Raw genomic sequence first — 21,875 nt, 5'->3', positions numbered from 1 at the left:
AATAAATGTTTGGGAAGCCTTGAGAAAAGACAATCTGAGTCACAGGGAATTAGAAGCAGCAACATGGGGAGACACTTAAATTTAATTTCCAGGGAGAAAAGCAAGGCACAGATGAACATTGCTCCCATGACAGGCACTCGTAACCCTCTGACAAGCCCAATCTGAGGTTGTGTGTATCCTGCGATCCCACATATAATTTCTTTTGGTCCATTTGCACTTGAGTGGGAGCCTGCCATATAGGGCCACTTGCGAAAGGAATTTTGGGGACAGATGCTAATCCAAGGTACTGCCCCCATCACACCCACACATATATACACAGGCATGTGCGTGCATGCACATCCATCGTCTCCCTCCCCTGAGCAGAACTGCTATATTAGGTGGGACCTGTGAGCCCAAGACACAACAATAAAACCAGTAATCATTGGAAAATGACTGCATGAAACAACGCAGACGCACTGCTCTACTTACCTAATTACTTTGCTCTTGAGGTATTTTTGTTTCAAGCCACTGAGATAAGAGGAGCATTGCCATAGTAACCTCCTGCTGGATGGCGTTCTGCATCTCCAAGCAGATTAAATCGCCCACAGTTCCCATCAGCAGTGCTCTAGTGGCATAATTTCTAATAGCCTGGTGCATTTTCCCACTTGATTTTTATAAAGTAGAATGGAAACTGGATGCCCATTGGCAACAAGGCCCTGCCATTTCTATGTGGGTGTCTAATGAGGCTTCAAAGGGACCTCATTTCAGAGAACAGTTGTGAGCTATCAAGAGAAGCATGGGGAATTGGAGTCAGAAGATCTGGACCCCACCTTACTAGTAATTACTTATTAGCAATTACTTAACTAATTATTAATCTTCAGTAACACCCTAACTTGGGCTCTCTGTTCCATATTTTTTTTCCTCATCTGAGAAACAGGCTGGAGATTATTTTCCTTCCCCTCATGCCACCCCCAGCTCAGAGCCTGCTGTGAAGGCTACAGAAGAGGGTGATTATGGTAGCTAATGGCCATGTGCTAGGTCAGGATTTTATGGGATTTGCACCAGTTTTCAGAACCTCTAAGACATGACCCATGCATGTTTCCTGATTCCTTGCAGATCTCTAAAGATCTCTCACATTGCATTGGTATAAACTTTATAGAAAGTATACCTCCCTTTCCTGATTTTTAACCAGAGAGACTTCTGACCTAGAGAGTAAGATTTCATAGAGAATGAGAATAATCCCCAGGTTGTTTCTTGCATGGATAATCAAATAGAAATAAACTTCCTTTTCAAAGATTTCCAACCAAGCTCATCTCTATTTTCTCCAAAGGGGGAGAAATAAGACACATTTCCTTGATTGAAATATGAAATCAGGGGCACCCGGGTGGCTCAGTTGGCTAAGCGTCTGCCTTCGGCTCAGTTCATGATCCCAGGGTCCTGGGGTGGAGCCTACATGGGGCTCCCTGCTAAGCGGAGAGCCTGCTTCTTCCTGTCTTTATGAACCTCCCCCTACTTATGCTTTTTCTCTCTCTCTCTAATAAATAAGTAAATAAAATCTTAAAAAATATGAAATCATCTTGGAAACTGAGAAAGCATTGTGAATATGTATGAGGACACTGTGCAGGCAGGTTCTGGGGTCAGAATATAGTAGCTGCTCAGTAAATGCCTATTCTGTGGATGGATGGCAGTGACCAGGGGCAGAGTGAGACAGGTGTCTGTTAGCCAAGAGGACTCCAGTGCCTGGACACAATCAGAGCCTGTGAAAAAGCAAGAGAAAACTCCTTCCCTGTCTGCATGTTTTCCTTCCATTCCACCTTTTAACCAGATGACAAGGAGCAAAAATAAGAAATGTAAAACTGAAATGAATAACCTCCACCTCTAGTTTTGGATAAGATACTAATTTGGCAGCTGAACGTAACACCACTGTTTGAGATGCTATATTTGAGGTTGTCAGAGCTCACCCTGAATGTACCTTCCCCCCTCCTTTGCCCCCATATCATTATTTGTGCATGTCTATTTTTAAGCTAAGACCCCTCTTCTTTGTCTTTCCATCAGCCACAACAGTTAGCCCTGTACTTTTCACTTAGAGTTAGGCCAAAAATGTAGCTAATAACAATCATGACCTCATTTTCCAATTACCTGAAATGTAAAATGAAAAACCTCTTCGCTTCAAGACTTATTACGAAAAATCTTTCTAAAGCGCATTAGCCCACTCTCTGCCTTAAGGGGGAAAGTGTGATGAGCGTAATTGGATCTCTGGTGACTCAGTGGCTCATAGGAGCATGAACATTAATTCCCATTTATCAGTGGGGTTCTCAGGAAATGGGGGTTAGGGCCCAGAGACAGAAGTTGGGCCAACTGTGTGCTCATTTCAGATCCCAGTCTGGAAGCTTGGAAAAACAGATCTTTAATGTAAATACTGCCCCCCATCACTTGACTTTTCTTCCTAAAACTTGAATACTATTTCAACAGTACAAAAACAAAACAAAAAAAAAAATTAAGGTGTGTAGAGTTCATCAAATCTAAGTTTATTTGCCCCCTTCCCCTCTAATCCAACAAGTATGGTCATTTCTCTTGTATCCAACTAATGCGGGCCTCACACCTCATGCCGTCAAACCCGCTGAGAGCTTGTAGGACAAGTCCACATAGTAGATCCTGGAACATAGAGTTAGTCTTTCTCCGTTCATCCTATACTCACCCAAATTCCAGTCATTGTCCTAGAACACAGACCTCTGTGCTGACCATTCTGTTTTCTTGGGACAACGGCCTCACATTTTAACATGTGAGTCAGCCCACCTTCCCCTCCCACAGACCCAACCCTTTGACAAGATTCGTGGCCACTGTTGTGCTCAGGCTTCCTGGAGACGAAACCAGATGCCACGTACGTCCTGTAAACAGGACAGAGGAAGAGTCTGAAGCTGCTGAAGATGACAGACGACAGGACAGGAGAGGAAGGAGGAACTTACAAGTGCAGCCCTGGTTATGAAATGGCAATGTGTAACATGGGACTTTTATTATTTTTTTTTAACTTTTTTTTTTTTTTTTTTTTTTTAGTGAGAGAGAACGAGAGCACAAGTGTGGGGAGGGGCGGAGGGAGAGAGAGAGAAATCTTAAGTAGGGTCCATGCCCCGCACAGAGCCTGCTGGAGGGCTTGATCTCAGGACCCTGAGGTCATAACCCGAGCCCATAATCAAGAGTCGGACACTCAACCAACTGGGCCACCCAGATTCCCCCAGTTTTTGATAATTTTTGCTTGAGATTCTGCGGATGTTTGTATGTGGCACCAAGAGAGATCCTGGGATTAGCTCAAGTTACGCTGCATTTCTTGAAGTCCTAGTCATAATTTCAAGGCTCGCTGGATGACACGTCTTCTATAAAACCCTTCCTGTTTTTTTTCTAAGTTGGTGTGATCTCAATCTCTCTCTTCTCTTCTGAATCTCTTTGGCATTTTGTACCTTTTTGGTGACACTCATCTGACACGATTTTGTATTGTGTTAACTTCACTTTTCATTTCTTCCTGTTAGAGGACTCCAACATGCCTGAGAACAGAAGGCAATTTTCTCATCTGTATAGTCTGTGCTACAAAACTACCGAATTGAATGTGGTTAAAATGAGCAAAGGTAAATCCCGATACTGTGAATGTCTTCCAGGGTCTTGCACCAGTGGGGTGATTTCTCATGGCTGGGACACCTAGCAAGGCTACAATTGCATCAAAGACCCAGCCTCAGGGGAACTCTGTAGTGTGAATTATGGCTCTGGCTTTGTTTCCCTGGAAAAGCAAGTGAGCTTGGCTTTCACACCCTACTGCCAGTCACGGGGAGAAGGCACTTAAACTCCTAGGCAACTCCCACTTTTCGAGCTTGCTGCCAAAGCTGCTCCAGCATGCTGAAGTTGGTCCTCCAAGACAAGGTCAGGTGCAGGCGAGTAGAAGTGTTCAAAATTTTGGGGGGAGCTCACAGAAATGGTAAAAGGGATTCAGGAGAATCTTGTCAGAGCACCGAGCGTGTCTGCTACAACCCTGTTCTTCTCTTTTTGTTCTCACTCCCCTCAATGTCTGCATTTTGTACTGGACTCTCATCTCTGTGAGGTCAGGAATGATATCTGTCTTGTTCCTCAGGTCCAGCATAGTGCCCAGAACATAGTAGAAACTAATTAACTATTTGCTGAATTCTCCATAAAAATGGCCAGAAATCTGCTCTGCTTATATGAAGTAAATCCCAATGATTTTGCCATAAATAGGAAGATGAGTACATTTAAAGAGACATACATGAGCACAGTGCCCCTCGGCCTGATCTTCGTCCCCATGATCCTTGTGCCATCCAGCCTCTGCAGGCCTTTCTGTTCCCAAGCTCTGGTAATGGTATTTAGAGCCTGGGTAATGCAGCTGAAGCTTTATTCCATTTACTGCTTTCACACTGCTTCCAGCAGCCTCTTAAGGCAATCAACAATAATAGAAGCTGTCACTTCCTGTATTTCCATCCGTGGCCACAGCGGTGGATTCTCCAATTGTGATACGCCAAAGGAACTGACCTAAAGACATCACTGATCTCATTTGTTTTCTCCCCTTCTAGTGTTCCCGGCTAGTGGGTCAGTTTGAGTGGCTAGAGCAGAGCTGCTTCTGTAGGCGCCACATCATTCCCTCTGGTCATCAGTTTGCTTTAATGATGGAGTGAAGAGAGAAGCTGGACTTATATATCAAATGACTTCCTTTCACTTCCTGTCACTCGCTCCCTGTGTGATTTCGGACGAGCCATTTAACCTCCTTGTGGTAGACCTTGTTAGCATTTAGAAATATCTGCTGCCACTTCTGGGGGACAGATTATGCTGGCCTGCCCCTCGGTCACGAAGCTTGGTTGTGTGATTTGCTTTGACTGATGACATATAAACAGAACTGATGTACATCACTTCTAAGAAAAAGCTGTCATAGAACACCAGCAACATTCCAGATGGAGCTCTTGTCTCAGACTCAAGACAACAGCAAACACAGCCCGGAAGGACACCTGGGATGAACAAGAAGAAGTCTTTGTTCTTTTAAGTGCATTTGGATTTGGGAGGTTGTATCTTACTGTGGTAGAATCTAATTTATCCTGACTGACACACATCTTCTTTTTTAGTTTACTCATTGGTAAAACGGATGGTATAATAAAATAATTCCTACTCTGCAGGATCCTGGGTTTATTCATTCAGCACCTCTTTAGCTTAAGCTTCTTAAATGCAAGATGAATATTGGGTACCAGTAGGTTCTGCAAGGATGATATGATATGGTCAGCCTCCTATCATCAGCGAGTTTATAAGACAGTAAAAGAAAGAGCACTAGTGTGTGTGTGTGTGTGTGTGTGTGTGTGTGTGTAATTGGCATTTATGATAGAAATTGCTCAATGCCACGATGGGTAGTGACAGAGGTACTTTGGAAAACTGAAGGAAGGAGGTCTCTTTTCACTGTGGGCTCAGTTAACTCTTCTGAAGGGATTTCAAGTTTGGAGATTGGGTGGCTATGAGCCAGAAGGCTTCTGCTAGATAAAAATGACTTGGGTATAAGAAAGCATGGACCATTGAGAGAGAAAAGTCAATACTTCAGAGTGTTTGGGAAGGGATTGGAAATTAAGGTCAGAAAGGTATGTGGAAGTCAAGTGTGGGGTAGTGTGGGTGAAGACACTGTAACTTTCTTTCGCAGAAAGCTAGTGGCACAAGCTTGTTGAGGCAGTGTGCTGGATGGATGAATAAGGAAAGAAGAGTTCATAGGGAACCTGGTTCAGTAGACCTATTGTTACATTGTAGCCCAGCAACCAGCATGGGTTTTTGTTCTTGTTTTTGTTGTTTTGTTTTGTTTTGTTTTTTTTCTGTGAAAGGCCAGAGAGTAAATATTTTAGCCTTTGTGAGCCTGATAGTCTGCACTGCAACTGTCCAACCCTGCCACCAGCACATGAAAGCAGATGTAGACTAAATAAATAAATAAACAAATGAACAAATGGGCAATGCTATGTTCCAGTGAAACTTCAGGGATTTCAGAAGATGGTCTGATGGGGCAGAAAGCTCTTCTGTCCTTCCAGTTGCTTCATGTAATTCTGCTCTCTTTTTGATGTTCTGCCTAAGGAGTTCATTTGAAGCAGGAGCACTCTTGCTTACAAAAGCAATGAAGGTGGGGTGCCTGGGGGGCTCAGTCGGGGAAGCGTCTGCCTTCAGCTCAGGCCCTGATCTCAGGGTCCTGAGATAGAGCCCCGATTTGGGCTCCCTGCTCAGCAGAGTTTGCTTCCCCCTCTCTCTCTGACACTCCTTCCCATTTGTTCTCTCTCTCTGTCTCAAATAAATTGGAAAAAAAAAAAGAGCAATGAAGTCATCTGTTCATTCATCTGTTCATTCTGTTCAAAGAGGACATACAGGGGTTCTGAACCAGGTTAATAAGGCGAGGAGAGGAAGAGCAGAGTAAAAACACCACCAGAGTAGATTGACGGGAATAAACACTGGAGGCAGAGTGGTTTTTGGAGGGCAAAATTATCTCAATTTTGGACATACGGAGTTTGATCTGAAAGGCAAATGAGATAATGTAGAAGTACTTTGCAAACTGTGAAGTGTTACAGAAATTGGTTATTTTAAGAGGAAATGGCTGAGGCCATTTTATGGTTCAACAAAAACCCATCAACACTCCCCCAAAACAATCAAGGCACATGAACTCTATATTGTGGGACAGCCCTTCCATATTTCTGGGTCAACACCTCAGCACAATGATATTATTTCAATCACTGTTATTTCCTGTGAGATGAGGGGCAGCTGTCTCCATGGATTGATATGAGTAAGTGTGTTTACTTGTTCACACATACGTCCCGGCCAGAAATCCTACAAGATTACAGAGCTGCTTCCCTGATGACCTTCAGCTGGGGGGAGACTGAGCTCAGAAATGGATGAAAAACTTGAGAGGGGTTCCTCAGGTGGGTTCTCATTTTAGGATTTTGATGCAGTGTTTCCTTAAAACTTGACCTTTCTAGAAACAGATATAATGACTTTCTACACCTTAATTATCAAGTCAAATGATTAATTATAAATACAGAAAAGATTATAAATTTAAAAAAAAACTTTTGAAATAAGGCATATGCTCAGAGGAATTTATCCTATTGGGAACTACTACATGAATTTACAAGACTTCCAGAATTGTTCCTTCTTTCTTACCTTGCCTTCACTTAGATTTGTTAATTATACCAGTGTGACTGAAGAGTGAAGATTGAAGTCATTACATTCATTAAATCAGGGAGAGAAAGGCAAATACCATATGATTTCACTTATCTGTAGAATCCAAAAAACAAAACCAATGAGCAAACAAACAGACTCATAAACACAGAGATCAGACCAGTGGTTGCCAGAGAAGAGGGGTGGGTGGAGGAAGAGCAAAACAGCCAAGGGGAACAAGAAGTACAAACTTCCAGTTATGAAATAAGGAAGCCACGGAGGTGTAAATTACATCATGGGGAATATAGTCAATAATATGGTAATGACACTGTATGGTGACAGATGGGGACTACACTTATCATACTGAGCCTTTCACAATGTATGTAACTGCAAATCACTATGTTACACACCTGCAACTAATATAATATTATATGTCAGCTGTACCTTAATTAAACAATTTTAAATAAATAAAGTCATTAAATTTAAGTGGACATGGGAAGTTTAATTCACTGGTGTGATAGAGGCTGACCCCATCACCCCGGTTCCCTGGATGAAAAGAAACAAGTCATATAGGCAAAATATCATTGGAACAAGCAAGTACATGAGATGAGAAGCTTCTAGCAGCTCATGGCCAGGCAGAGAAGCACAACCAATATGAGAGGCAGTATCGCAGGGGAGTTAAGGGCATGGTCTCTGGAACCAAGTGGCTTAAGCTTCAATCTTGCTCAATGATTTCGTAGCTGTGACACCATGAAACACATTACTTAGCTTCTTTGTGCTCAAGTCCCTCATGTGTGAAATGGACGAATAATGATGCTTATCCTTTCAGGTAGTGAGGTAACTCAGTTCACCTCCATGACCACCTCATGCTCTTCCCTCCTCCTCTCCAAGCATCTATGATTGTCCCTGTTAGTGAATGTCTAGTATTTCCTGAAATTAATTGTTGAAGGACTTTCTCCACCACCAAAATGCAAGCTTTTCAGTGTTGGGATGGAGTCTTCTCCTCCTGTCTGTTGCACAGCCTACCATTCCTTCTTTAGACAATTTCTACGGTTTTCTACACAACCTCTAGATGCCCTGGGTTCTATTTACCATAAAATAGTCTAAGATCCAGGAAATGTGAGTCATAAAACGCACACGCCACCTCCTCACATTGTAGGGGAAATAAAGTTCAAGCCCCTTACGTAGATTCCTATCTATGTATCCTAGCCTAACCTTATCTTGCTGTTCTTGTTTCTACTCCCTACATCCTAACCCCTGTCATTTTCTATGCATCAGACTTTTTCTGGTCTCAGGGCCTGTACATCTGCTTTCTTCTGTCTGGGAAGCCCCATTATTTGCATAACAGGCACCTTCCCATATTGTAGGTCCTAGTTGAAATATTACCTTCTTAGAGAAGCCTTGCTTCTTCATCTAATATGAAGTAGGACTGCTTACCCTGTTATTTCTTTTTTTTTTAAGATTTTATTTATTTGACAGAGAGAGATCACAAGTAGGCAGAGAGAGAGAGAGACAGAGAGAGAGGAGGAAGCAGGCTCCCTGCCAAGCAGAGAGCCCGATGTGGGACTCGATTCCAGGACCCTGAGATCATGACCTGAGCCGAAGGTAGAGGCTTAACCCACGGAGCCACCCAGGTGCCCAGACCCTGTTATTTCTTAAGGCATCCTTTGGTGTAGGTCTTCTTTTTCTCCTTGACAGCATTTGTCCCAATTCATAATTACTTTATTTATTTGCCTATATACTTAATTTTTACTCTCCATCTCCCCACCAGAATGTAGGATGGTAAAGTGCAGAGTCTGGTCTTGTACCTACTGCCTAGCATGGCACTGAGCACACAAAGGGTATCTGTATGTATTTGCTAGATATTTTTAAAAAATATTTATTTTTTATTTATTTATTTGAGAGAGAGATAGAAGAGAGTAGGGGTGGGGCAGAGGGAAGAGAGAATCTCAGGCAGACACCATGCTGAGCACAGAGCCCATTGCAGGGCTCAATCTCGCCACCCATGAGACTATGACCTGAGCTGAAACCAAGAGTCAGACACTTAAGTGTGCCACAAGTGCCCCTGTGTTTGTTAGATTAATGTCTCCAGAGTGAGCACCTTTTCAGACCCACAGATGACATTGAACATAAAGGTTTGCATAAACATTACAAGCAAAGGTAACACAGATTTAAAGAGAATTTAGATAGAGGTTGGGTGCAAGCACAGTGCTGGCAGAGGACAAAAGAGGTAGCGATGGGTTAGGATGGAGGGCAGGGGAAGAGGGTTCGACAGGTAGGGAATTGTGTCAGTATTCCCGGTGGATGGCACAGCGTCAGCCCGGGCACGGAGTAGGGAAGATACACACATGTGTGGGGAATCCTCAGCAGTCTGGGTTGAATATGATGAAAAGAGTGGAAGGAGGGATGAAAGGTATGCTGTGGTCCAAGCATCAAAGTCCTGGAGGGTCATGTCAAGAATTTGACATTTTCATTTGAAGGCAAGTGGGAGCCCATGCTTGTTTTTTTTTTAAAGAGATGAATAATGATCACAATGCTAATTCATATAAAATGTGTAATACATTTCTGATAATAATAGTTATGTTTTGAGATTCCCAAGTATTCCTGATAACTTTGGCATACATTGTATCATATAATCCTTACAATATTCATTCAACAAATATTACTGAGCACCTCTACCAGATCATATAGTATTATCCCATTTGACACAAGAAGAAGCTGGAATTCAGAACGTTTACCCTAGCTTGCAGGACCACCCAGCCAGTATGTGGAAGAGCTATTATTAGAATCCAAGTCAGCTCGACAGCAAAGTTCAAGCACATTCCAGGATACCATGTCATCTCTTTCCATTTACACATTTTAAATGGAGTCTTATGAAACTCCTGCTTCTATCTTGGGCTAAGCTCTGCATAAGAAAGATGAAATCTTTGGGATAAGGATATTTTAGTTCTTCCCTTACTTCTTAGGAAAGAAAGATGTTTCCCTCAGCTCATTAAGTGTGACACCATCCAAGGGAAATTGAACCATACCTCACCTGGTTTTAGTCTAGTGTCAGGGTGAAGGGCTCTGATTTCCTGCATGTGACCACCAAGCTTGATGCAGAGAGTTAAGACACCTTTCCCAAAAGGGAGGCACTGGGGAAGTCCCTGTTCATCTCCCTGGTGTACAGCACTCTCCAGTTGGTTATGTTTGCTTTTTGGTCTTAAATCAATAACTTGAACTCTCACTGACATCCCGGGCCATTGTAGTCAACTATTAAGGGGGCCAGGGCATGGTTCTAACAGCCGAGAGGAAATTGTGATCTGAGATGGTATGAATGTTGACTAAGGCTGAGCCTTGGTCTCTATCCTGCCCTCACAGGGTCCCCTTTTTAATACTGAGGAGAAGAATCCTGTGCCTGCCACAAAAGCTTCTTTCCTTGTTTCAGATCTCAGAAGAGCTTGAGCAATGTTTTCTCTTGTTCTCCCTGAGCTAAGGGTGGGGATATTAGAAACTTACCTGGGGACCGCACACAGCTCACATCCACTGCGGTTTAATGTCCCTCAGTAGGAAACAGTTTACAGAGCATGGGCCCACAATGCCTTCCAGATGCTAAGCATTCACAGTTTAAGGAGCACTTTTCCACCTATAACCTCCTTTGATGCTTACCATCCTTGGCCAGCGGTGTTTTTTACCATTATCTTCTTCACCTGGACTACTGGGATAAACTTCAAACTTTCTGTCACTCTCTCCCTCCCTGACACTGCTTCCCAAATTCTACTTCTAGAGCACTATTGTGATCTGCTTGAATACCTCGCCTAGCCCCCCAACTACAGGATGAAATCTGGTCTTCATTGTGACTGGAAACACCCTTCCGGTCTCAGAGTGCCCATCTAGCTTCATTTCTCTCTCCCTCTGCCCCAGAGCCATGGTCACATGCAACATCTCTGTGGTCTCTAAATGGTACACTTTCATCCTTTGTGGCCGTGGTAGCATAGAGGATAATAGTAGACACCCTGGACTGTCTGAGTTGACCTCCTGTCACCACCACCTTGTAGATATATAAACCTCAGGTAAGTTACTCAAACCCTCCATGCCTAATCTGTAAAATGGGACCACTGTAGGCCTTCTTTCACCATGAAGATCTCGCTCCAGATCCCACCTCTTCAAAGTGGCCTTTCTGAGCACGTTGGCTAAATGAGCCCCTTGCCATTCAGTTTCTTTCTGTGACATCACTTGCTTATTTTCTTCATGGCATGGGTTAAAATCTGGAATTACATGTTTATTTGCTGACTCCTTCTACCCGGGTGGAAATTCTGCTTGGGTGGGGACTTGCCTGCTTGTGGTTCTTCAGATAGAACCTGTCACAGAGAAGGTGCTCAAAAGACAGGTCTTAAATCAGTGAATAAATAAAAAGTAGGTCTTTTGAGAATGAAGCTGTTTCACCTCATGAGAATCATTCAGGAATGACAAATCACAGAATAACAGAACAAAAGGCTTTGTGCATGTCAGAGAAAGAGGGCGGAAAATTGTCAAGGTATCATGATGTACCCGTCTTTGCCTCCTCAAACATAATCCAGTCCCACAGTGTAAAATAAGTTAACTTATATAAAGCTTTCCCAAACATTCTTTGAAATATTAAAACTCTTAAGAAATTAAGAAATTGCAGTTAAAGAAGTGAAATAATATGAAATGCCTTGACAGATGAATAGGTAATCACACAGTTAAAAAGATCTGGATTTAATAGAGAACCAGAGCAATGTGGTTCCTTGCTGTCAGGGGCCAAGAGAAAATCAGAGTCTCCTTGATGGAAATACCTAAAATTAATATTGCATTTTGTTATCTGCTGTATATAATCTAACAATAAACAATATTTGCCTAGCACTTTACAGTTTATAAATATCTCTGTTTACATAGTTTATCTCATTTGATATGACAGTTTAATAATACTGTAGCCAGTAGAAAATACACACCACCTAGTTTCAAGAAACCAGTTCTATCAGTAAAAAGCCGAGATCTTGGCAAATCACTTTTCTTCTCGTTTACCTTTTTGGTAAAATGAAGGAGTTAGCCTAGATTACCTTGAATCCCATCTAGCTTATCTATTCGCACTATTTGTATTTAACTTATGACAAGTCACGCTTCTCTTTGACCCAGGTTCAAGGTCTTCATTCATGTTCCTAAAATCAAATTATTTGAATGATAACTGTCTTGGGTGCCTAGGTAAATAAAGAAGGCCCTGGTCTTTCTCTTTTAGAGAGAAGAGAATGCCAATTCTGACTAGTCCATCTCCCTACCTTCCTTGGTATGATGGTCTCTGCCATTTTGCATTGCACTGTGTCTCCTCCAACACAACCAAGGACAACTGCCCACTTCTCTCTCTCTCTCTCTCTCTCTCACACACACACACACACACAAAAAAAAAAAATGTATCTGTTCCATGTTAAACCTTAAGGAAAAGTTGTCTGTAGTTAATCTAATTTTTTTCCTATCTTCCTTGGAGAAAGCCAGAGAAAAATTCTCTCTAATTTAAGTACATCTAGAAATTATGGCCATGACATAATTTTCTTTTTCCTCTGCCATCTCCCTGCTCTGAGAGCCATGGACTGGGGTAATGGGGTGGGCAGTGTGGGATGTCTAGGGTCATCTGTATGGTAGACACATTGCTCCTTATCACTTCCCTTTCTATATTCTAGGGTACCTTTGCATCTCCCTGGAACCCATCTATTTTTGTCTTTTCCATCTAAACCATTTGATGCCCCTGCTTCTCATACGTAAAGTATAGTCACCAGGAGCCTATCTACTTAAAAAAGGAGAGCTGTTTGCATCTGACATAGCAATTCATTCCCTCCTTCCATGCATAGCTTTCCTGCATGGGCAAGACCCCTCTGTCACTCTGGTGTGGGCACTGGAGCCACGACTACAAGAAGGAAACGCCTGCATGGTTCTTTGAGGCATTCAGTCTGTCATACTGTGTACAAAAGATACTAACCAGGTGCTCAGAAGCACCTGTAGGGTCAAATGATCTTATGTTCGCTCTGAAGCCTGGTAATACATATGCAAATTGCCTATTTTCTTCTTTTTCTCCTCTTCCTCCTCCCCTTCCTACCTCCTCCTCCTACCCCACCTCCTCCTCCTTTTTTTTTTTTTTTTTTTAATTTGATAGAAAGAGATCACAAGTAGTCAGAGAGGCAGGCAGGAGAGAGGAGGAAGCAGGTTCCCTGCTAAGCAGAGAGCCCGATGCGGGGCTCGATCCCGACGCGGGGCTCGATCCCGACGCGGGGCTCGATCCCGACGCGGGGCTCGATCCCGACGCGGGGCTCGATCCCGATGCGGGGCTCGATCCCATGACCCTGGGATCACGACCTGAGCCGAAGGCAGAGGCTTTAACCCATTGAGCCACTCAGGCGCCCCCTCCTCCTCCTTTTTGTGTCTGTCTCCGTCTCTCTTCAATATTGTCATGTACCAGTTTGAAGACCTGAATCCGTAAGACATAATAAGATAATAAGTCCATTTGCGGATAAGAAAGTGTCTTTGTATTTGTTCATTTACTCCTTCCTCTGGTTCTCCATGGCTGTGTTGCAGCTTTTTGGCAGGAGGCATGTACGTGTGAGAGAGACCATCAGTGCTAGGCTGAATCCTGTTCTTAGTAAGATTTCCAGAAAAGTATTCCACAGTCGGGCTGATTACAGATGTAGCTAATCCACTGTCCCTAGGCTAATTTTCTGTGCCGCCAGGCATGTAACCTTCTGCTCTCCAGCCATGCCTCTCCGCGCCCCTGTGAGAATGTGACAACCCAAAAGGCAACTTCTGCAAATCGAGACCTGGAAACCGCGGTCCTGCCAAATCCCCTCTGGAAATAGTGAGGATGAGATCTTGGACCACGTGGGATATGCTATTTCTAACGCAAAAAAGGAAGCGCATTGAGATTCAGTCCCAAAATGAGCCCACGAACTCCCGCGGGCGCCTTTCCTTCCAAGAGGCAACCTGCCTCGACACTGTTTTTACAAGAAGAACGAATAAAGCGATGTTTCTTAACATTTGAAACTCTCTCTCCCTTCCCCCACGCCTTTTCCAGAAATTCAAAACCCCAGACCGACATCGGCAGAGACAGGGAGCACATTTTTCTTTTTTGTTCGCCCGCTTCGCAAGAGGTTGGTCTCAGGCTGTTCACTTTGCTGGGTGATGCGTCAGTGCCTCCCCGCGTAACTCTCGCCGCCCGGGCGCGGGTTGGAAGGGTGGGGGTGGGGGGGGGGGTGCCGCTGCGGGGCGGTGGTTTCAGAGCTGCCGTCTGATTGGCCAGGAGGCTGCGGGGCGGTGGTTTCAGGGCTGCCGTCTGATTGGCTGAGCGGCCGCCTCTGGGCTATAAAAGGGACCCCGGCAGGCTCCGGAGCAGCTCCGAGGAGTCTGACAGCATCTTTTCCGGGGAAAGGCCAAGTGCGCTCAAAACCCAAGCCATAGCTCTTCTTGCCGCATTTCCTCCCCAGCTTGCGAATCCCACACCGAACAAGATGTGCAAAGGACTTGCAGGTCTGCCGGCTTCTTGCCTGAGGAGGTAAGATTATTTTCAGCCACTCACCACGTGAAACTTTCCGGTAGACTTTCTTAGTTACTTACCTATACTCCTTACTGACCTAGTTCTTTGGAATTAGAAACAGTGTGGTCTGGGGGTGGGGGGACTCAACTTGCTAGCTTTCCTCCAAGATCAGCTCAAAATTGTCACTGGAGAAGTGTGCCCCTCTGAATGTTGGCACTTATGTGTTGTTTTGTATGACCTCGGTTTTGAGGGCTGTTCTGATCTTCTCACCGAGCTAGTTCGAATGAAGAATTGATACGAGTTTTCGGACCAAATGCAGTGGTCTGTGATGGCATCACTGGGGTGTGTGGAATCATGTCTCTGAGCTTTCCGACGGGGTGGTTTAGGGGAAGATAGCCCAAATGAGGTTAGACTACATCACAGACACTGTGTTTTCTGTGTGGTGCTGCAGTATCTTCTACTGTTTATGTCCTTATAAGCAAGTGTGGTAATACAGTATGAGTTCCAATATTAGACCCTCACTTTTCCTATTGCCCTTTCCCCCAGTTCCTGAAATGCCTTATGTGAGTGGTGGTTGAGAAGTATTGATCCTAACAATTCAGTTAAGCGTTCTGTAGACGATCTCATTCTGCAGACATTGTTTTGTTGATGTATTGTCTCTTGATTTAAAAAAAGGTAAAGCTACTCCCTAGCTCCTCATATGCCTTTGGCTTAAAAAAAAAAAAAGTATAAATAAATGTTTTCAGAGACTGTTTACATATTAGCCAGCTGAAGAAAAATACAAAACTAGTGCATATGATATTATTTATTCTTACAGTTAAAGGCAGAAAGTCAGTCTGTATGTGTACTACCCCCTTGCTTCCCTGCAAATAAAAATTACCTTAAATCTCACTGTAGAAATATCCCAGAAAGCAAGTCTCGTGTGCACTTCTTAGAAGTATACCTTTCAAATATTCTGTCATTCAGGAGTGTGAAACAATATTCTTTATTAAATGTGCTTTCTTGGCTGCTTTAAAATGAAGCAGGAGGGTCTGGCTGGGAATATGTATGGAGTGAGTTCCACTGACTGCTACCATTACTATCCTGAGATGAAGGGAGCAAATTACTCCAAGCTTCAGTTAGCTCCTATGTAAAATCAACCACACAAAATACAGGAGTGTCAGGAAAGAGTTATGCCCTGGTAAGTATTTAGGGAGACAGATGAAAGGTTGCACTAGTCTGTCCAAGGAGCTGAAAAGCTGAGCTGGGGAGGTAACCTGTATAGCAGCAAGGTCAATGGCTCTTCCATCTCCTCACTGGTCAACTTCCAATCAACTACTCCAACACTTCAACACGCTAACATCACTGCAGAAGGGCATGAACTTCTCAAGGTCACATAGGCAGTACATGGCCAAGTGCACATCAAATCTAGCTTCCTGACTCACCTCTGAAGTCATGCTGGTTTTTATTTTATTGTTGCATTGCATTATTAGGACAAAGGTAACATCCTTGCTAAGCATACTTCCACTCTTTATGCAATGACTTGCATGGGTCAATAACTCAGATCTCGGCCTGACCCGGTACATGGAAATGTGAAGTGAGTTCTATTTTGACAGAATCATGATATATATGTATCTTAGAATCACTCGAGCCTTCATGATTATATCTTGCTCTCATTAAGGAGGGTTTTGCATCCTGACCAGTCGGAGAAACAGGGTCAGGGGAGGGAATCAGTCTTGTGAGGAAGAGAAAATACCATTCATATTAGGGGCAGTCCAGGAACATAATGGAATTCAAGCTTGCTGGAGAAAGGCGCATTGATAGGCCACCGATATAACAGGAGCCGTCCTAAAATGTCTTTTTATCCTCGTGACTTTATTTTTCTCTTTCTCAGGAGGAATGTCTAGTCATTCATTTCTTCTAAAGTGACATTGCTCTTTTAAAACTATTTCTTGGCTTTTATAATAAAAGAGATACAAACAAAAGAGTAGTTAACAAAGAGAAAGTTGAGCTTAAAAACTTGTTAAAAGGTCCTTCTTTCTGAGGAAGTCCCGTGCCCCCCTGCCCGCCAGCTACCTGTTAAGCAGTACAATAAGCTGGAAGCTCTGCTTTAATTAAAGCCACTAGCTGCCTCTGCTTTAATTAAAGTCACTAGCTGCAGTGGTGACTCTTGCCTGCTTCTCTGTTGTTTTTAAGGCTTGGATGCCCTTTATAGTGTAAATGCTCTTAATGTGTAGATATTAAACAGGAAAGCCGTAGGAGCAGCAGCAGCAGCGAGAGATTTCTCTAGAAGCAAGCTGGAAGTTGCTCAGATGTTGGCCAGAACATTGGCATTTGCCACCGCCTCCACTTCTCTCTCTCCATGAATATCCCATAACGTGAATCTCTTGGCACCACCTCAGGTGAGGCTGGGACCGAACAGCCCTTTCCCAGGTGATGGTGCCTCTGTAGGTCCCTCTGCTGGCAAGGAGGCAGGTGGAAACGGGAACCACTGTCCAGAAGGCGGCGTGCGGCAGGAAGGCATCTTGTTCTGCAGTTCACTGCTTGCTCTCCCCTTCCCATAAATTACTCAAAGAGCAGTCCCATTTTCACTGTGTTCCTGTTAAAAACACCAAAGTGTTCCATCGGTCAAAATGACAGGTTTACAGAAGAGGCTCCTGCCGCCGACTGAGGGTCTGAATTCGGTTGCAGACAGAGCAGGCTGGGCTGCTGTTTCCTAGTGAGTCAGAGGCAGACACAGCAGTAGGATCTCCTTTTCCTGACAGTTCACGCTGACTTCAGCTCCCATTTCCTGAATAAACTGCCCCTACTCCTTTACTAGTAGTGGACTCTTTGAGCTCTGCCACTAAGGTATCTTTTAAAAGAGCTAATTAGCATTATTCTTTTTCTTCTTCTGTGCAGTGCAAAAGATATGAAGCATCGTCTAGGTTTCCTGCTGCAGAAGTCTGATTCCTGTGAACATAATTCTTCCCACAGCAAGAAGGACAAAGTGGTAGTTTGTCAGAGGTAAGAGAAAAGGCCTCTGTGGAGAACCAATGAGTATTAACTATTTAATGTCAGGATGTTCTATGAGGAGAAAAGGAAGTTGTGTTCTTAGTTAAACTAGATTTAGATCAAGGTGGCATCCATTTTCATGAAGACAGTACTTTCATGTGAAATGTCCACGCATTAATGGAAAGACTGCCTTAATCAACAACAGATCTCATCATAGGGATGGGACAGGAAATATCTGCATGTTTTCAAGACTTAAATTTCTTGCCCTGAGTTTGTATCATGGCATTCAAGTTATTCTTTCTCTCTATAATGTCTCTAGGGTGAGCCAAGAGGAAGTCAAAAAATGGGCTGAATCACTGGAAAACCTGATCAGCCATGAATGTAAGTCTGACGGCTTTCTTCCCCACTAGGATGAGGACAAAAGCTCTCTAGATAGACAAATTATCTCATACTGATCTAATAGGAATATTTGATCTAATAGGAAATGCAGACACAATTGGGTTTCTTCTGACTTCCAAACTCAGGAGAACCAGTCTGCTCTTTACCATGCCCTCGAGCTTTGTGATAGACAATGGGGTGTTCATACAGAAACCATGTAGAAAACCATCTCTCTCACCACATGGGAAAAAGGTAGAGGGGAAAAGTTCCAAATATAGAGACTTCTTACAGAATCAGCTTTAGTTTCTCTTTCTCAAACTTACTTTGGCAATTGGTGGCTGCAAGGGTGTTTCAGAAACACTGAGACTTCAAACCTTGAGCAAGAAGCACTAGTTAGGACTGGGATCCAATAGATGTCAAACAGATTAGGGTCACCTGACCCCAAGTGGCCCCCAGAAAGTGGGGAGGAAGGAGTTGTTTGACCCCATGCTTTATTCTCTCGAGCACCTTGGCTTTCTCTGAAATACACTGTCCCAAGAGGCCTGCTGGTGTGATGATTATGGTGGATCTTTCTCTTCCATCACAGGTGGGCTGGCAGCTTTCAAAGCTTTCCTGAAGTCTGAATACAGTGAGGAGAACATCGATTTCTGGATTAGCTGCGAAGAGTACAAGAAAATCAAATCACCCTCTAAACTAAGTCCCAAGGCCAAAAAGATCTATAATGAATTCATCTCAGTCCAGGCAACCAAGGAGGTAGGTCTTCATGGCAGAGAGCTCTCTGGATCTTAGTGAGATTTCCTGCAAGTGGTCTTCAGTGGTGTGGATCTTTAGATCACCTGAGTTAAAGGAAAAAATCTGACAATGGAGGAGGTCATTATAATCTCCATAATCCCAAATCAATCAGTTAAGAAACTTTCATCCAGATGACTTAGATGATCTCCCTTAATGAGTTATTTGATAAATCTTCCCGTTTGTGAGAAAGAACAAATATATTGCCTTGCCCACCTAGAAGCAGAATAGCTTTTTATACTCCCTCGCATGAACCAGGGTTGAGCTAACTGTTCTTTTCATTTCTGGGGTACGGAGGGTGCACACAGGTTACTCACCACAAAGCACGCGGCCTCCCATCCGCAACAGGGCAATGTGTCTAATACATCTTGGCCTTTGCCCTGCAGGTAAACCTGGATTCCTGCACCAGGGAGGAGACAAGCCGGAACATGCTAGAGCCCACGATAACCTGCTTTGATGAGGCCCAGAAGAGGATTTTCAACCTGATGGAAAAGGATTCATACCGCCGCTTCCTCAAGTCTCGATTCTATCTTGACCTGGCCAACTCTTCCAGCGCTGGGTCAGAGAAGCAGAAAGGAGCCAAGAGTTCTGCAGACTGTCCTTCCCTGGTCCCCCAGTGTGCCTGATTCTCAGAGGGTGCTGGAGGCCTGAGATGCTAAGACTCTATGCCTGGAAAACCTGAGGCCAAATATTGATCTGTATTAAGCTCCAGGGCTTTATCCACATTGTAGCTTAGTGTTCATGCTGCCTGCCATGTATGAGTCTCTCCTGTGTAAGAAGTAGATCGGGTTTTGGTGTTTGGTTTCCATCAGGGCAGGACCTCCTTCCGGTCCAGCTTTCCCAGAATTCCTTTAGGGTGCCACGTGAGCAAGTATCCAAAGAATGGTTTTGGAGGGGTGGCTTTCCAAAGACTGTTGCAGTTCTCTTCTCCCAATGGTTTGACCTCAGGTTGGTTGGTTGGTACATTTCATGTGACATCCACAAGCACATGTATTCTGTTGGCACTTTCTCTAAACTCTAGATGTTAAGATATGGTTGATCTATTATGTGTACCTATGTGTGTGTGTAAATACATGTATACATGTATTTACACACACACATAGGTACACATTCTATGTATATGTGTCTATATGTATATATACATATATATTTCTGCAAGAATAGATAGGAAAGACCCTAGGTGCTCATCACTGGAGTGTGTGTACATACCTACATGCATGTACTGATCCCTGGTCTTTCATCCTGCAATCAAACAGGCAAATAGAACCAGTTGCCGTGCAGGCCAAGAGAAAAATGCTAATCTATGGAAAGTTGATTCTGCAAACTCCACAGGTCTTGTTGGAGATGCATTTGAGGGACTCCATGCATAGTTCAACCACCGACAGCCTCCACATTGAACAGTATTCTAAGGAGCCAATATCATAAAGAATCTTCTGCCTGGCTGACACAGTTCGGTCTTGAGCTGGTTATTACTGTTGGCACTTTTCAGTCCTGAAGCTGCTGGCCTCCCCTTCTCTGCCCGAGTGCTTGGTATGTGGTTATCAGCAGCCGGGCTGGTACGGAGTCAGGAGAGAAGATGCTTGAGCTGAATGAAGACAGGGAGGTAGGGCCTCGTCAGCTCTACCTGTTGTTGTAAGATGCTGGCTGAGTGAAGGCATGGAACTTCAAAGTTAATAGTCTTATCCTCTCCTCTTTTCTCTTCTTGTGATCAAGGTGCTCTCCTCATTTTGTTTTTTCCTGAGGAATTCAGCCATCAGTTGAGGCTCCTTACCTCACTGCAGGTTTGGTTGGTTGTCTCCCTATAACGGCTCCAGGCTATATACCTCCCCTTACAAACCAGCAGGGTGGGAAGGATTGTATTTTATAAAGGACAAACATGTTTTTACAAACTGAAAAGCCCTCACAAGTTTCTCTTTTGAAAGTAGGAGCTTGTTCATTCCACACCAGACTTCGGGGCTGCACATATCTCTTTCCAGGCTCTGAGACTAAACGAGAGAGGAAAGAAGGAAAAAAAAAAAGAACAGAAAAATAAGATACCAATTGTTAGAACTACTGTTTGGAACTTTTCAAGGCACATGAAATACTTGAAAATTTCTCATTTATGTTATTTATGATGTTGTTTTCTACAATGTTTTTATTATTGTATTGTTTTATAAATGGAGGTGCAGGATATCACCTGAATTATTAATGAATGGCCAGGAAGTAATTTTCTTCTCATTCTTCTAAAACTACAGCCTTTGAAGTGCACACACACACACACACTCACGCATGCCAATTGCACCGATTTCTTCAGCATAAATTACATGCGTGAGCACCTTGTGGCTTTTAAGCCAACAGACTGGGTTGCAGAATGAAAACACCAGAGTGTATCTATACAAATATCACTGTATTAAGGATGTAGGTTTTCTCTGTTGTGCCCTTCTTGTCTTTCTGGCAGTCTTACTCCATATTCCCAGAGTTCTTCCTCAGCGTCCTTTTTATTATACCTGGTTCTACGGTTTTGTCTCTAGTTGACTCCAGGATCCAAACTTGTAACTCTATTGATCTTGCCCTATTATAACTGTCATGACTTTCAGATTGTACCTGTGCTCATGAGCTGCTGTCTTACAAAGAGGTCCGGAAGGTCATTCCCAATGAGAAGTAAATTATTTTATGTAATACAATTTTCAAGTGTGTTTTTCAATTGTATTCTCCCCTTATTTTACGACTATCTGACATGCTGAGCTTACCTGCTCATGATCTGTGGGCAGAATATTCCTTCCCTTTGCATGCCTGCTTTTATCATGTGCTTGAAAGGCCTCAAAGCTGATGCTTCCAGTGAAACACATGCATCTTAATAATAAGGGTAAATAAATGCTTCATATGAAACTCTCTGCTTGTAAACACATTAATGATCCACAAAGTGTGTGATGAGAAACAGCAGTGTGTAGGGTGATGACAGAATATGGCTCATGTCCAGTCTCCAAACTGTCCCATGCCAAATCTGGAGAAGGAAGCAGAAAACAAATGTCATATATTCTTCTGTTCCTGCCACTGCTCTGACTCCCTCTCATCACAAAGTCGAGGCAGTCTTGGCTCC

General features: G+C 43.5%; 1 protein-coding gene across 2 annotated transcripts; it reads left to right on the top strand.

Annotated features, from left to right (window-relative positions):
- Positions 1-14,503: 14,503 nt before the first annotated feature.
- Positions 14,504-21,459, top strand: RGS4 (regulator of G protein signaling 4). Of its 2 annotated transcripts, XM_047705507.1 has the most exons (5): positions 14,509-14,674; positions 17,537-17,641; positions 17,949-18,010; positions 18,594-18,760; positions 19,183-21,459. In XM_047705507.1, exons 1-5 carry the CDS (start codon positions 14,631-14,633, stop codon positions 19,420-19,422), a joined length of 618 nt encoding a protein of 205 aa, XP_047561463.1. In that variant the 5' UTR covers positions 14,509-14,630; the 3' UTR covers positions 19,423-21,459. The 2 variants fall into 2 exon arrangements, with proteins under 2 accessions (XP_047561464.1, XP_047561463.1); XM_047705508.1 differs by lacking the exon at positions 18,594-18,760 and having other exon boundaries at positions 14,504-14,674; positions 19,183-19,396.
- The last annotated feature ends 416 nt before the right edge of the window (positions 21,460-21,875 follow it).

This window comes from Lutra lutra, chromosome 15 (assembly GCF_902655055.1).
Source record: "Lutra lutra chromosome 15, mLutLut1.2, whole genome shotgun sequence".
Taxonomy (NCBI): Eukaryota; Metazoa; Chordata; class Mammalia; order Carnivora; family Mustelidae; genus Lutra; species Lutra lutra.
The sequence above is the reverse complement of the archived record's forward strand: the minus strand, read 5'-3'. Positions and strand labels throughout refer to the sequence as shown.

Bases quoted from the DNA above. Each gene is read 5' to 3' on its own strand.
- RGS4 (XM_047705507.1), top strand. From the start codon at position 14,631: ATGTGCAAAGGACTTGCAGGTCTGCCGGCTTCTTGCCTGAGGAG. The intron at 17,642-17,948 runs GTAAGAGAAAAG...TAATGTCTCTAG, and splicing joins AAAGTGGTAGTTTGTCAGAG to GGTGAGCCAAGAGGAAGTCA. The intron at 18,761-19,182 runs GTAGGTCTTCAT...TTTGCCCTGCAG, and splicing joins CAGTCCAGGCAACCAAGGAG to GTAAACCTGGATTCCTGCAC.